At 42.1% G+C, this 13,728-nt stretch overlaps 1 protein-coding gene across 1 annotated transcript; it reads right to left on the bottom strand.

Annotated features, from left to right (window-relative positions):
* Positions 1–6,448: 6,448 nt before the first annotated feature.
* On the bottom strand, positions 6,449–11,070 carry en2b (engrailed homeobox 2b). The gene is made up of 3 exons (XM_038717163.1): positions 10,824–11,070; positions 9,175–10,206; positions 6,449–6,845 (listed from the first exon to the last, which is right to left on the bottom strand). Exons 2-3 carry the CDS (start codon positions 9,656–9,658, stop codon positions 6,529–6,531), a joined length of 801 nt encoding a protein of 266 aa, XP_038573091.1. The 5' UTR covers positions 9,659–10,206; positions 10,824–11,070; the 3' UTR covers positions 6,449–6,528.
* Positions 11,071–13,728: the final 2,658 nt, after the last annotated feature.

Here is a 13,728-nt window from a genome sequence, read left to right as displayed (position 1 = left end):
TTTGACTTTTTTATAGCAATAGCAACATTCTAGATGAAAAAATGAAGAACTATTAGCGAAATAGTTCTGCAAATAGCGTGTTTTTAACACTATTGTGAATAGCTTGGCGTCTAGGGCCCTAAACGTTGGGAACATGGCGTCACAGACGGGCAGCAAGGCAGGTGCTGCAGGAGTCTGCTCAGCTAAAGTCAAATACAAGTACAAGACTTGCTTCAATAAGAACATTTGTTGTTACAAAACTAGCCCCACGCCTGGTGCCAGATTAAGGAAATTTTTTGAAGACGTGGCGTACAGAGGCTGTTTGTTCACTTACACACTTGCTCTCCTGTTCTCGTTGCGCTGCTGCTGGTCCTGCTGAACTGTCGGTGCCCTGACGGTGATTTTGATCTCAGACCAAATTTTACATGTAGCACAAGCACATGTACATGCCGACGTTCACCCATAGTCATAGCGCCACTTGCTGGCAAGAGGAAGTGACATTCAACAAAGCAGCCCCTGCGGCATGTTTCACTTACATATCTGAAATTTCTGAGGCACATGTATCATGTCCAGACGTACCAAAAAGCCTCTTGGAGCGATGCCCTAAACCCAACAGGAAGTCGGGCCATTTTGGATTAAATGATCATTTCTGGAGTTTTTGTGAAATGGTGTGCCGGTGGCATGGCGTCCAAAAATCGCTGATTCGCCATGGCATAGGACATTGTTGTAACTTCAGTGTACATGCCCACATCTGCACCAAACTTCACATATTTGATAAGTGTCTCACCCTGAACACATCTACAAGCTAATTTTTACACAAAGTCATAGCGCCCCCTGTTGGTAACAGGAAGTGACTACTTGTATGCTGTGATGAACCACTTAATTTTATTTTGGCTATATCTACTTCAAATCTATCTCAGAAAACCTGTGAGATCACAGAGATTATTACAGACATAGGACTACTTGATAATTCCTCATCTGTCGTTTTTCTGAGATTCAACATTAACTTGTTGAATAGAAAAATCCAAAGTGTGATTTTGTATTCTTGTGTCCTTCTACTCTTATAGCATAAAGTTTGGTCACTGAGCTGCAGCATTAACTTGTATTCTAACAAGATTAAAATATATTTGTCCTGGAGATTAGCATAGTTAAGAGTCCCTTTTTTTAGCTTTTGGGCTGGCTGCAGCAGGCTTTGATCAGTGTAGCGCGGCGAGGCCCAGGCTTGGCCTGGCCATCCTAGGCCCGAGTGTGAAATTGGTCTGATGTCATCCCCCATTCTCCACCTTCACCAGCTTTTAGCAGCCGTAATTATATTTCCGTCACAAAGCCCTCGTCCCCTTCATTTTATATTCCGAGTTTGACTAGGAAGCATTTAGAGAACTATGGCTAAATTACTCAGTGGGGGGAAGGGGAACTGGACGGACCGTCCTTTGTCTGCCAAAGACACATGGGACATCAATACTTTGTGATATGTACTTTTCTTTTCTCTGCTCGTTTGCCCTTTGCCTCTGCCTGTTGGAGAGGTTAATATTATGACAAGGGGATGGATGAACTCTGCTTTTAGCCGGAAAACGACAGGACCTGTTGCTGAAATGTTGCCATGGACAGATTTAGCAACATTTGTCTTGTGTTCTTGGTTTTACTGTTACCACTCTCTTTTGAGAAATGCAAATTTGACAAATGCATGCAAATTGCTTCTGTGGTTAGCTCCTGTAGGTGAGCAGTCTTTAAGCAGATTTTTGGCTTGTTGTGACCCAGTGCTAGTGGAACACCTTTTCAACTGTGCACACAGCTTAAAACAAGTCTTTTGATATGAGAACGATTTGATTTATTTGAGAACCTTTAAAATGATCTAAAGTAATAATGTGAACGTTTTCAACCCTCTAGAGTGGAAACCAAAATGAAAAGCACATCCCAGAATCCTGCTGGTGTGGTTTTACATCCAGTGCAGTACGTTCAGTGGAAACTATGTGATATGCCCTTTATGTAGTGAGGCAGAGTGTCAGATCTTTTACCTGTGTCTAAAGCTCCCTCCCACCGTACCTTCCTGATTTTCAAAGTGGGGAAGCTGTGTTAGACATTTTTTGTTACTTTCCCATAATGACAATCTAACAGGCAGGCCCACTTCACGCATTGGCCATGTGTGAAAGTAGGCAGGGTTTTCATGTGAACAACTGAGAACATTATGAATGCCTTTTAGGAGGACGTGTGCACCATTATTCCCATTTGAACCATCATCACGTTGAGACTACAAACAAACTCAGGATTATCAGGGAGAAGTAGGGGAGGCAGTGGGATGTGTGTAATACAAACAGATGTGCATCTGTTTTCGAGTATATCTAACCCTTCAGCGTGTGGAGGTTGAGGTGGTGGATGGGGATGTAGCACATCCAAACTTTATCCAGGAGAACCAGCCCTTTTCTTTCTTACTATAAACCTTTACTTACCTGAACATACTAGGTGTGACATTGGCAACCAGGGGACAGAAGAATGCATTTAGTCCAAATGGTTTGAATATGAAAATTGTTGTGTCCACCATTAGAATACATTTGGGATTGATAGAAGGTCTTTTCATTTAAACTGAATATAACTGATAGAAACTCTAACATCAGAGCCATGTCCCTTCATTCATTACTGGGAATTTGGAAAATATCGTGATCTCCACAGTGAGAACCAGAGAGGAAAAAGATGTCCATTTCTCATCATTTATTGGCTGTAGTGTTCTCACCTGCTGCTTTTTGCATGGACACCCAAAGCATTTTGACCTTCATCCAGGTTCTCTGGCCATTATACCCCCCACCCCCACCCCACCAACCCTTTCGACTGACAACCCCACACTGTGCATAGAAACCCAGCTCGCTCAGCTCATCAAGTCAGAGACCGTTGGGCGTAACTTCCACATACAAGTGAGCTAAGAATGGAAATGCAGATGAGGGCTCCTGCTGCCATTCACAGAGCCCAGGTCAATGCTGCTGCTGCTGCTGCCAATGGATGTGTCTCTGGCTTTTTGTTGATGGATTTCCCTCTGCTCGCCATATTTCTTTCTCCCTCTCTCTGTTTCATTTTTCTCGCCTGTTTTTCCACCTCAGTCAGACGTTCAGGTAAACACAGAATGAGAACGAAGTTGTGTATGTTTTAACCTGCACTTCTGTGTCTATATTCTTGCAGACTTTTCCACTATGAAGTGAATATACTAATCAGTCCTTTTAACTACTTTATCCAGTCACCCAAGTGCTGAGAACTATCAGGATTGTGCCAATCCTTTTGTCATTTGTACAAGACGCACACCATAAACATTTTCTTGAATATCTTGAATTACTTCACAAAACACATTGTTTTTTGTTTTTTTTGTATGACACTTTCATTTCATCAGAATGGTGTTGAGCCCAGCTTGAGCAGCAAGGCATGATGGTTTTCAGTACTCTAGGGTGGTTTTGGAAAGTCGCTGAAAAAGAAAAGATGTGGATATTGACTCCAGAGCCACTGCAGATACCATGTTAGTGGTCACCTAACTCAGTATTTATGGGGAAATGCTGATTACCACTAAAAACAGGTGGATCCATATCTAACTATTTTGGGTCACAGTTATCAGCTTCTATTGATCCTTTCCCCCTATAAGCACAGTGAATCTGTAATCCTGCTCAGCTCAGCTGCTCAAACAGTTTTCCTGCATGGTGTCAGTGGTATGATCTGTGACCTATGGAATGTATAAATGAATGTTTGCTTGTATGCACCTGTTCGTTCACTTTGACACTATAGCCTGTGTACAACCTAAATTACAGTTTCTCAAACTATTCTTGAACGTGGCCCCACTGAAAAGCTTGTGTCTCCAACATATCAAGGTTTAAGGAGCTTAGAAAAACGACTTGTTTAAAGAAATATACTTTTGACACAGTATAGTGGGTTTTCCGAGGCTTTTATGAACCTAGAAATGTTCTGATCTCATAGAGCAGCATGTAGATGTGTAATGACCAAACAAGATGTATGTTTTCATTGAACAGCAAAGTTGTCATTGCAGTGATTTTGTTCAAAGAAAAAAATAAGGTAGCCGGTTGTACATGTGGTGCAGCTGTATACTGTAAATGACATGCCGTTAAACAGTATACAAAAGGGGTATATTTAATGCACACTTTGCAAGAAAGGTTTATTAAGTGTGTGGCTTTAATGTTCTTTGTGTGCATCATTGTCATGTTTGTGTCATGCAGGTGAATGGCCTTTTTAATGTAATCAAATGTCAATGGTAAGTTCATGTAAAATCTATGTGGTTTTGAGAACCAGTGCAATATGACTTTTTCTTTTAACAAAACAACAGCTCTAGTGTTGAGGATGGAGTATTGATGTCCTCCATGTTGTGTCTGCTGTCCTAAGCTCTCTCTCTCATTGTTATGCTAATCAATATCAAGATATTTAAATATTTCATATTTGTTTGTAGCCTAGAATTTTTTTTTCCTGATGTGTTTCAGGTCATAATAAAATAATCTCCTGAAAAATCTACTTTGCATTGCTGTTTTTCACACTATTATATAAATTATTTACATGTAAGATCATAAAAAATGGGTTAACCCTATTTTTTTAAATCCTGATGCCATGAACCTTATCATAGAAGAGAACACTCTGCTCTTTCCTTATAACACTGTAAATATTTAGGTTGTATTTACATTCCTTTCAAGGCAGAGGCTTGTCCAGGTTTGTAATGATTAATTAATTGCAAGAAAAACGGAATATCTACAACATGGCTAAGAAAATAAGAAAACATTCAGAGCATCGGTAAGACCACGATTTGGTTTGGATCCACATGAATTCGACCCAGCAAAGGCCTGTCACATGAGGCGTTCCAACAGAAAAATAAGTGCTGTGTTCCTTGTATTATAAATAAGAACAGAATGGGCTTTCTTAACAACAGGTAAAACTCTCTTACACATTCATAGCCTATACTCGAGGTCCGTGGTTCGGGCCGGTAGTGCGGTGCGGACGGCCGTAGGTGACGGTCTGACTATCATTATAAATTATTTAAAGGGATTTAGGCTAAAGGGGTTTTTGAAAAAATCAAATGTGTTGGTAATTTAAATGGGCATATTTTAAAATATGTTATAATATTAAAATATTGCCCTATGCATTAATAGAATTTAAAAATATAAACGAATATTTTAGTAGGCCTACTATCTAAAAGCAGACATTAAATTCAGAATGGGGATGTGTTTAGTTGCCACTTCCTTTATGAAGACCAGTTTTGTTATTAAACACTGTTCACCCGACAGCTTCTATAAAGCAGACCTTTAATTCCAGATAAAAAAATGTGTTGTTACATTCCCAAAATCTTAAAAGGCTGTTTGCTACTGAGCTGCAGGTAAACACTGCAGCACGCGACAGAACACACAAGGACACAAGAAGAGTCAGAAAGTACAAAACACAGACAACACAGAGAAGGCTGTTTCTCAAGTCACAGTTCTCAGGATGCAGCAGAAAAAATCTTTGGATTTTAGCATATAGTTTTCATAATCAATAAAGTCCATCAGACACAAGGCTGGGCCTAACGGGACACAGGGCGTTAGTGCGCTGCGGCTGTCCAGGCCGCATTTCTCTTCCCTTGAGCTCGGCGCCTTCTCAGCTCCTATGTTGTTGACTCACTTTTCCCGCCTCTAAAAAACATCAGAGATATCCTGTTTTTTGTACTTCTACATCGTAGTTGACCTTTTTCCGGTGATAAATTTTTAAGTCATGAATAAAGGTGAGCTGTAATGAGACTAAAGTCATTTAAGCAGGCAGGTAGCTCATCATGCCAACAGCAGAAAACAGCTGACCTGGATTTGTCCCGAGTCCTCTCTGACCCTACCCTATCAGCCTACCTGTTAAAATGTCGGTTATTTCTTCACAGGAAAATACAACTCTGAGGTTTGTGAGGTAGGCCTAATGTTAGCTGACGGCGGGCCGTTCTTCAGCCAAAGCAATGATGTCTAATGTTCGTTTCAATTCATTTTAATGTCACATCATTTTAATTACAGCTAATTCTAAAGGTAGGCCTAAATTGTATCTGAAATCAATTCATCTGAGAGTGGCTGGTGAGTTTTAGCTAACAGATGATGGGCTTTTTACCAACACCATCCAAACGGCTACTCTCCTCTCAATCTCTGACCCCCCCCATTTGAAACGTGAACTTTCTGAAATGTCATTTGCTAGGCCTTCTTACCAGATTTGACTTTCAGAACCAAATCATGATGTAGCCTGCTCTGTAACAGTTGACAGTGTCCGTAAGCTAATTGGACAGAGATCGCTGCTGTCTAGGCTGTAACAGGTGTACGCCATGAAAATGTCCGATTTGTGGATGTAATGTGAACGCAGCACCATCTTTGACTTGGATTCGACTTCATCATAACTACAGCCCTGAGGACAGGAAGCCGACAAACTCTCACACACTCTCACGCGCCACACATACTCAAAGGACAAGAAAATGTCACAATATCGTCTCTGGTTGAGTTTTAAATATGAATGCTGGTACTGAAGTGGTTTTATTGCATGATTCAGAATCCCCTCCTGCCCCCCTTGTCTCCTCTAGTCGCTGTCCGACTTGGCGTCCCTGGCCGTGGAGTGGTTGTACAGTCCCTGCGCCATGAGCTGCGAGGCCAGAGAGTTTTTACTGCCGGAGGTTTTCTTGATTTTAGCCCGTTTGTTCTGAAACCATATTTTGATCTGAGACTCGTTAAGGCCAAGGTCCTGGGCCAGGCTCTGCCTCCGCTGCTCGGTCAGGTATCGGTTGTTCTGGAACTCAGTTTTTAACCGGTGGAGCTGTTCTGCGGTGAAGGCCGTCCGGGGCCGCTTGTCCTCTTTACTCGGGGTCGGCGCCTTCTTTGGTTTGCGGGATCTGGGCCCTTGGGGTCGGGGGGGGGGGGGGGGGGGGGTTGAAGACAAAAATGACACCCAGTGGTTAGTCAGTACTTTGAGCTTTCTCACATTTTAAAAACACAGGTATATAGGCTGTAGGGCCTAAGCATGGCCCCTGCTTCTAGACAAAGACATGGTCTCCTTGGGTGCTCATTTAGCTTCTGGCGCGTGATTTTGTTGTGTGGCACCTGAAGGAAAGAAAGAAATAACGGTGCTATAAAAGCCCATTAAGAGAAGAAATAAAAAGTTGTAGCCTATATATAAATAGCCTACTTTTATATTAACAAGGCCTATTTGAATCTAGCGTGATAGGTTATAGTCTATAGCCTAGGCCTATATTGCCTATATATGGAGTAGTCTGGGTCAATGAATAATTTTAGTAAACTAGGCTACTTAATTAATAAAAAATAAATTAAAAAAACTATTTGGGAATGTAGCCGATAAGATGTGAAAATATAGTATTTTTTTTATAATTTTAATTTCCTTCTCAGTGGGATTATTTTAGAGAAAATCATCAACCAATAAACTGGATGAGTTCAACCTGACTCTTCTCAGCCAAAATGAGTTTTCTACTCGTTCATGGTATCTTTTCCAATACTTGGAATAATCCTGGAAACATCTGTATGGGTTAAATATTTAAAGTAGGTGGTTTTGCCAGAAATATTTCTTTTAATTCCAACCACAACTGTGACTAGGAAAACCCATCCGGCTGCATGGTGTCCTCAGCTCTGCTGCAGCAGACTTTACAGAGAACGGGAGGAGGGTGCAGATGGGGGTGGGGTTAGGATATGATGGAGGATGGGGGAGTTAGGCGCCTCTTTTCCTCCCTGTTACCATAGGAACACCATTTTTTAAGTAGCGATAACCCCTTTTGTTTCTGTTATAATACTCAGACGTTTCTATCAGCATGAAGGCAAATAGGCCTATATGAGATCTGTTTCCGCTTTGGAATTTAAAGTGGGAAAAAATCGCAGGCCCACATCAACTGTGCCATCAACAGTTTATCTATAAGAGCTGACAGGCAGTGTGTGGTTTGACAACATTTATCTTTACACTGTAAAAAGGTATGGCGTCACATGGAAGTAGCATTTTACGCATTTCTATGAAGTTGTGTTTTGTTCAGCTGTCCTGCAGGGACAAGCTGCCGCCTCGCTGACCTCTTACAAGACCTCGGCGATCATTTCCAAAAGCTCGAGCCTCGGAGGAAACTTTTTAATGTTTCCAGAAGACAATAAAAACAACTTTTTTGACTCTTCGCTTCATTCCGAACGCTTCTTCAATACAAGCGAAATGTTTCCCTCTGCCTGGCTGCTGGATTGTTTAAGAGACACTATTTAACAACTGAACGCGTTTCTAAAATGTGACAAAGGAAAAGTCCAAGTGCACCACGCGTCTGAAAATAATCATCCCAGCTCTGCACAAACTTTTCATTTCGCTGATAAAAATGGAATCATATTATTTCACTGCTGAGATAAAGCAGCAGAATGCAGAGTAGAGGCACATGCTGCTGGAGAAAAAGCTTTACGGTGGTCTGGATCCAAAATTAGATTTAGACCCACTCATCCCACAGCCTGGCAGGGAAATGTTGTCCAAAATGACTTTTATTATAGGCTATATCGCTGGCTGTTAGAAAGACTTGTGAAATTTTATTGTTCAGCATTTCACATCGAATCCTTCTCTTTTGGGACCCACGGGCCTTACTTTTTAGACCCCCCCCCCCCATTGTCAAAAAAAATATGCTAATAGAATATCAACAAAGAAGGCTGGGGAACAATGGCGTTAAACTTGGTTTCACTTAATTTCTCCACATTTTTTACTTCACTCTCGACTCGCATTTAATTTCAACTTTATGTTCATAACACGTTACGACAACACCATGTCCTTTTATCCAGTGATCTTTATTTTAAAGACAAAATCCAGATTATTTTCACCTGAAACAACTCGAGTTAGTTTCTAATTTGCGTTTAAAGTAGTTTATTTGAAGTAAAATAAGTGTCTGCTCTAAGAATAGTTCCGTCATTGTTTTAAATACCGAAAGTGTGAAATAATGAAGATAATATTAGTTATAAAGTGCAATAGGCTAATTGGTTTGTCAATTGTTACAAGTGATAAGTAGCCTTTATTAAGTGGGATTGGGGGTCGCACAGCTTGGAGAATAAAATGACTATTTTTTGTAAATAATTTGCCTCCACAGCTTTTAAACTCTTTCATTCACTTGACTCAGACATGAAGCCTCCTAACTAGCCTCCGTTAAAAAAAAAAATTCTTTTATCTTTTAATTAATAACAAGAGTCCCAGCAGTGTTTTCCCACCAACCTGATGACGGACGGTCTGAGTAGCGGGTACAATAAACCCAGGCCGGCCACAGCATCGGCTTGGCCGCAGGGCCCGAGCTGGACTGTGGGCTGCGGCAGCGGTCCTTCACAGCCACTTCAGCGGCTATCAGGTCAGGCCTCCTGGCCCCAGTTTCCGGATGCTGGTCGTCGGATGCTCCCGTGTCCTCCTCCTCATCCTCAGCGCCTCCTACTCCACCCTGCTGCGGGTTGCCAGTTTTGGAGGACTTTCTCCCTGTCAGCTCCTGTCTCCGTCTGATCACCCCCAGACTGTCTCCTTCCCGGACCAAAGTCCCGTCCTTCCTCTTTCGGCCGAAGTCCGGTCTTAAAATGTTGTCGATGTAAAAGTTGGTGATCCTGTGGGACTGCTGGTTGCCAGGCGGCTGGAGGAGAGGCAGCATGGCCCGGTCGGACTCCTCTCCGGACTCGTCTGGGCGCTCTGGGTCTCGGCGAGCATTTTCTTCCATAATGATGGAGCCGGATCCCCCTCAGCACCTCTCTCTGCGCCCTTCTACAAAGTAGTATTTCCAATTTTGTTTTTCCTGTTCACTTTCTAATCAATTAATTAGGCTACTATATTATGAGTCAACAAAATCGAAAGGGCGGTGAGCGAACGGAGTAGTTTTTTTTGGCAGAATAACTGAAATTGTTTTACTGTGAAAAGGCCTCTCAGGATTCTGACAAAGAAAAATCATGCTTCGGTTTCAGGTAAAAGCCCGCTCCTCATGGCTGCACTTAGTGCGCAATTTTTTAAATTTCAAAATAATATTAAGAGTTGAAAAAAAATGCAGTCTATTTAATTTTTCCGGCTCCCTGCACACAATTATTGACGCTTCCAGCCGCACTAAACTGCCCTGATAAAGACGCCGCTCAAATACTTTCACTACGGATTTTGGTTCTCATTTGTGATTGGCTGGGAGACGCTTCGATGACGTTGTACTACGGATCTCTCAGACACGTGCCTTGAACCAATAGAGCTGGAGAGTTGGTGTCATGTGAGTGTTCCCGGAATTCCCTGGAGGAACAAATGAATCCAATCCAGTCAGTCAGAGTATGATGCATTCAAGCTATAGCAGAAATTTCTGATTATTTGAACATATAAAGGCACAGATTGAACTTTAGTAGGCTGCTGTTCAGCCCAGCTTTATATCAGTAGGCTATGACATGTCACAATGCAGCACATCCTATAGGCTCATTTATAGATAATAAATATAATTTACACAATTTTAATCCAGTTTTATTTAGTCTATATAGAGCAGGTCTAGATCTAATAGGATTATTTACAGAGACCTAACAATTCCCACTAGGAACAAACACTTGTCGAGTTGCCTTGAATGGAGCTGAACATGTTTAGAATTGTTGTTGTTGTTAAAGTTGTTGTGATAACTGGTCAGCAAACAGTTTAAACTGATGTAAGACCTATAGCAAACAAAGACATGCACAACACTATGCATTTCCTTTTTCAATGAAAATCACAAACAGGTTCATTGTAAAGTTAGGTTTTCACGTACAAGGCAAGTGACAAAGGGTGGGAGTGGGGGAATTATTAGCAGGCCTTATTTACAACCTCATGAAAACGTCGGAGAAACTTAACTGAGCCTAGGCTATAGGTTGCTGTAATCTCAAACTCACCACTTGAAATGTAGGCCTATCATTAAGCTTGTAGGTTCCACTGTCATATAGCTTGTGGTTCACTGGAAGCTGTTTTTCACCTCGCATCTTTCCCATTGAGCCTGAATGCAGCACAAGTTAGGCTACTATCAACATAAGTGTGGGCCAAAACGTAAACAGCTGAGGGAGTCTCGGGTCTCCAGACACCTGGGGCGAGTTCAACACCGACATAACGTAGCAAAACGGGGTTTTTTTTCAAGAAGGTGGTGCCTTCATCACCCTGTTGTGCAGCCTAGCAAGCGCATTCATCTTCCTGCCTTTTAAACACAGTTTAAACTTGTGGCAGCTGATTGAACACCTGTGACACGCCCACCACACGGGAGAAAATAAAATCCAGTGGCCGGCCTAATCCCAGTGTCCCCCCTAAACCCTAAGCCCTGAACCCTCACAGATTTTACTGATGTCACTTGGAAAGTGATTGAGAGGCTGCAAGGGCTCAAAATGCTGTAAACGGGAACTGGACAGCACTTTGCCGCTTTCTCACGTTACCTTGACGACGCTGAAAGACGTTGCACACTTTTTATTTTATGTTTTTGCCTGATTTTTAAGTCCTGCAGGCTCTCGCCCTACAGAGTGGAGGAGAGGTAGCCTAAATGTCAATAGGCATATATATTTGTAATTAATCAATACGCTGTTGTTGGTCAAACAGCATCATTAAGCAAAAACTAAAAGAAATAGTTGAATAAACTAAGTGTGTAATAAGGTGATTGCATTCCTCTGACTTCGTGTGTTCTGTGTAGGCCTACCATCTTAAGTTAAGAAAACTTTAACAACAAACAATTTTAACATCAGCGTAGGTGTTGATGCTCGTTTGTTGCTGTTTTCTTCTTCTCTTATAAGCCGGATTTGCCGTGATACTTCTCTGTTTCCCTGTGTGATGGACACCTGTCAGCAGACCTCTATTTTCATCTGTGGGGGATTTGAATGCTAATGTTGTTTGAGCAGAACAAAAAGGTTAGGTCAAGGTTCTTTGTAAGATTAGCGGCTGTAGGCTATGACTTGTAGGCCATATGTAGAACAGTAACTTATGTCGCTGCCAGGTGTTTGGTGGCTGCTGGGTGGCTTCTTCACTGCTCTTTAGGCTACCTCCTATTTTGGGGTAATTTCAGTTCACCATACCCAGGTGGGTATCATCATTCTTTGCGCCAGGGCCCTGTTTCAGAAAGCGGGTTTAAGCCTATGTTAAGCCCGAGATGAGGGAAACTCTGTGTTTTCGGTTTCAGAGACCGAGATCAGATGGCCTAAATCCTAGATTAGTAACCCCTACAACTAAGGCTCGTGCAGACTACACAACTTTCAGCGGCGGCCGATGTCCGTGCCGTTCACACTACACAACTTGCCGCCTTGTGATGGGAGTCTTGAAGTCGTTGTGGCGTTTTCACACTACGTGACTGATCAGTGACAGGGACTGTGTCACCAGACGCTGGTCTCCAAACCACGTTTTATCATGAAAACACACGTGAAACGGGAAATGACGCGAACCTACACACGAAACTGCTGTTGTTTGTTATTATAAAGATGGCAATTAGCTGTGAACCAGTGGCCTGTACTACGAAGCTCATCCAGGTAACTTCAGGAGTAACTTCGTGACGTCGGGTGGAACTTCCCGGTTAACCCGTACTACGAAAGGTGGATAGGTGTTGCCATGGCAATTTACGCTGCATCTCTAAACTGCTCCGAGAAGGTTTTGTTCATGGTTAACGCGAAGTTACCCTGCACGTGGACTACACAGCACATCTGTACTCAGTGTTAATGATGAGAAGTAGGATATTAATACACACCACTTCATAAAATGTTTAGATTTCATCCTGATTTGTTCCACTGCGGCTGCTGAAGTTCTGAACACAACAGCGTCACGTTCAGACAGTTGAACGTGATTAATTAATTAACGGGTTGTGTTTTCACATATTCAGATATAGACTATTTTAGGCCTCTATGTGTCCAAAAAATAGGGAGCCTGGGTCAGGGTTAATAACCGAGAGAAAAAAAATACTAGATGAAAGTGTGAAATTTACACGAAGAAAAATCGGAAATGTAGCCTAATGTCATAAAAAAAAATCGAAAATCACTCTGTTTTCTTCCGAATAGGCCGAATCTAAGGCAAAGGTCTCTAAGTTGCAGGATAGTGACTATGGGCTAAACTCCGATTGCAAAGTTTAATATAACTTTCCAGTGCATGCATAATACACGGCAGACATGTGCGTGAGTGTGATGTTGCAGCCTTGCAAAGTGAAGTTTCTTTCATAAATGTGTGACTATAATGTCAGAGAATATTCAAGTTTCTTACTTGTAGATTAATTTTGGAAATTAAATTCTGTCTCGGATTATTCCCCCTCTCCGCTGGCTCCTTTTATTCTATTACAGTGGACCTTTTGTGCAGTTGTACCTTTACATCTTAATCATATTACACATAAAAGAAGAGCCCATAAAATACATGAAGGCAGAATACTATGAAGATAATTAGGCTACAAATTTAGTCAATGCGATGCCAACAAGCCTCCCTGGCTTTGTCGGCCGCCACGATATTAGATTTAGCCGTTAACTTGTCTTTACATTCAGAATTTCCCGACACTACCAACGTGCATTCCTCTGGAGAAATACAGAGCATGCGCCGTTGCGAAAAAACTCTGCCTGCACGGCCGAACACACTCCTTTCATGCGAACGCGCACCAACTCCAATTAAGTTAACAGGGACTCAACTAACCAACATCTTCTCCACCTTCGTAGTACCGTTTAACTCCAGTGTAGCGGTCAGAGTTTGTCAACCCTGAGTTAACCCCTAGGAGGTTGAACTCCCTTCGTAGTGCAGGCCACAGGCCACAGGAGGAGGTTAACTTCAACAAACGCTGAGTTTCTCTCTGACTCC

This window comes from Micropterus salmoides, unplaced genomic scaffold (genome assembly GCF_014851395.1).
Source record: "Micropterus salmoides isolate LMB-PRFRI ecotype aquatic unplaced genomic scaffold, ASM1485139v1 Ms_hic_scaffold_14, whole genome shotgun sequence".
NCBI lineage: Eukaryota > Metazoa > Chordata > Actinopteri > Centrarchiformes > Centrarchidae > Micropterus > Micropterus salmoides.
Note: the sequence above shows the minus strand (reverse complement) of the source record. Positions and strands in the feature narration are given on the sequence as shown.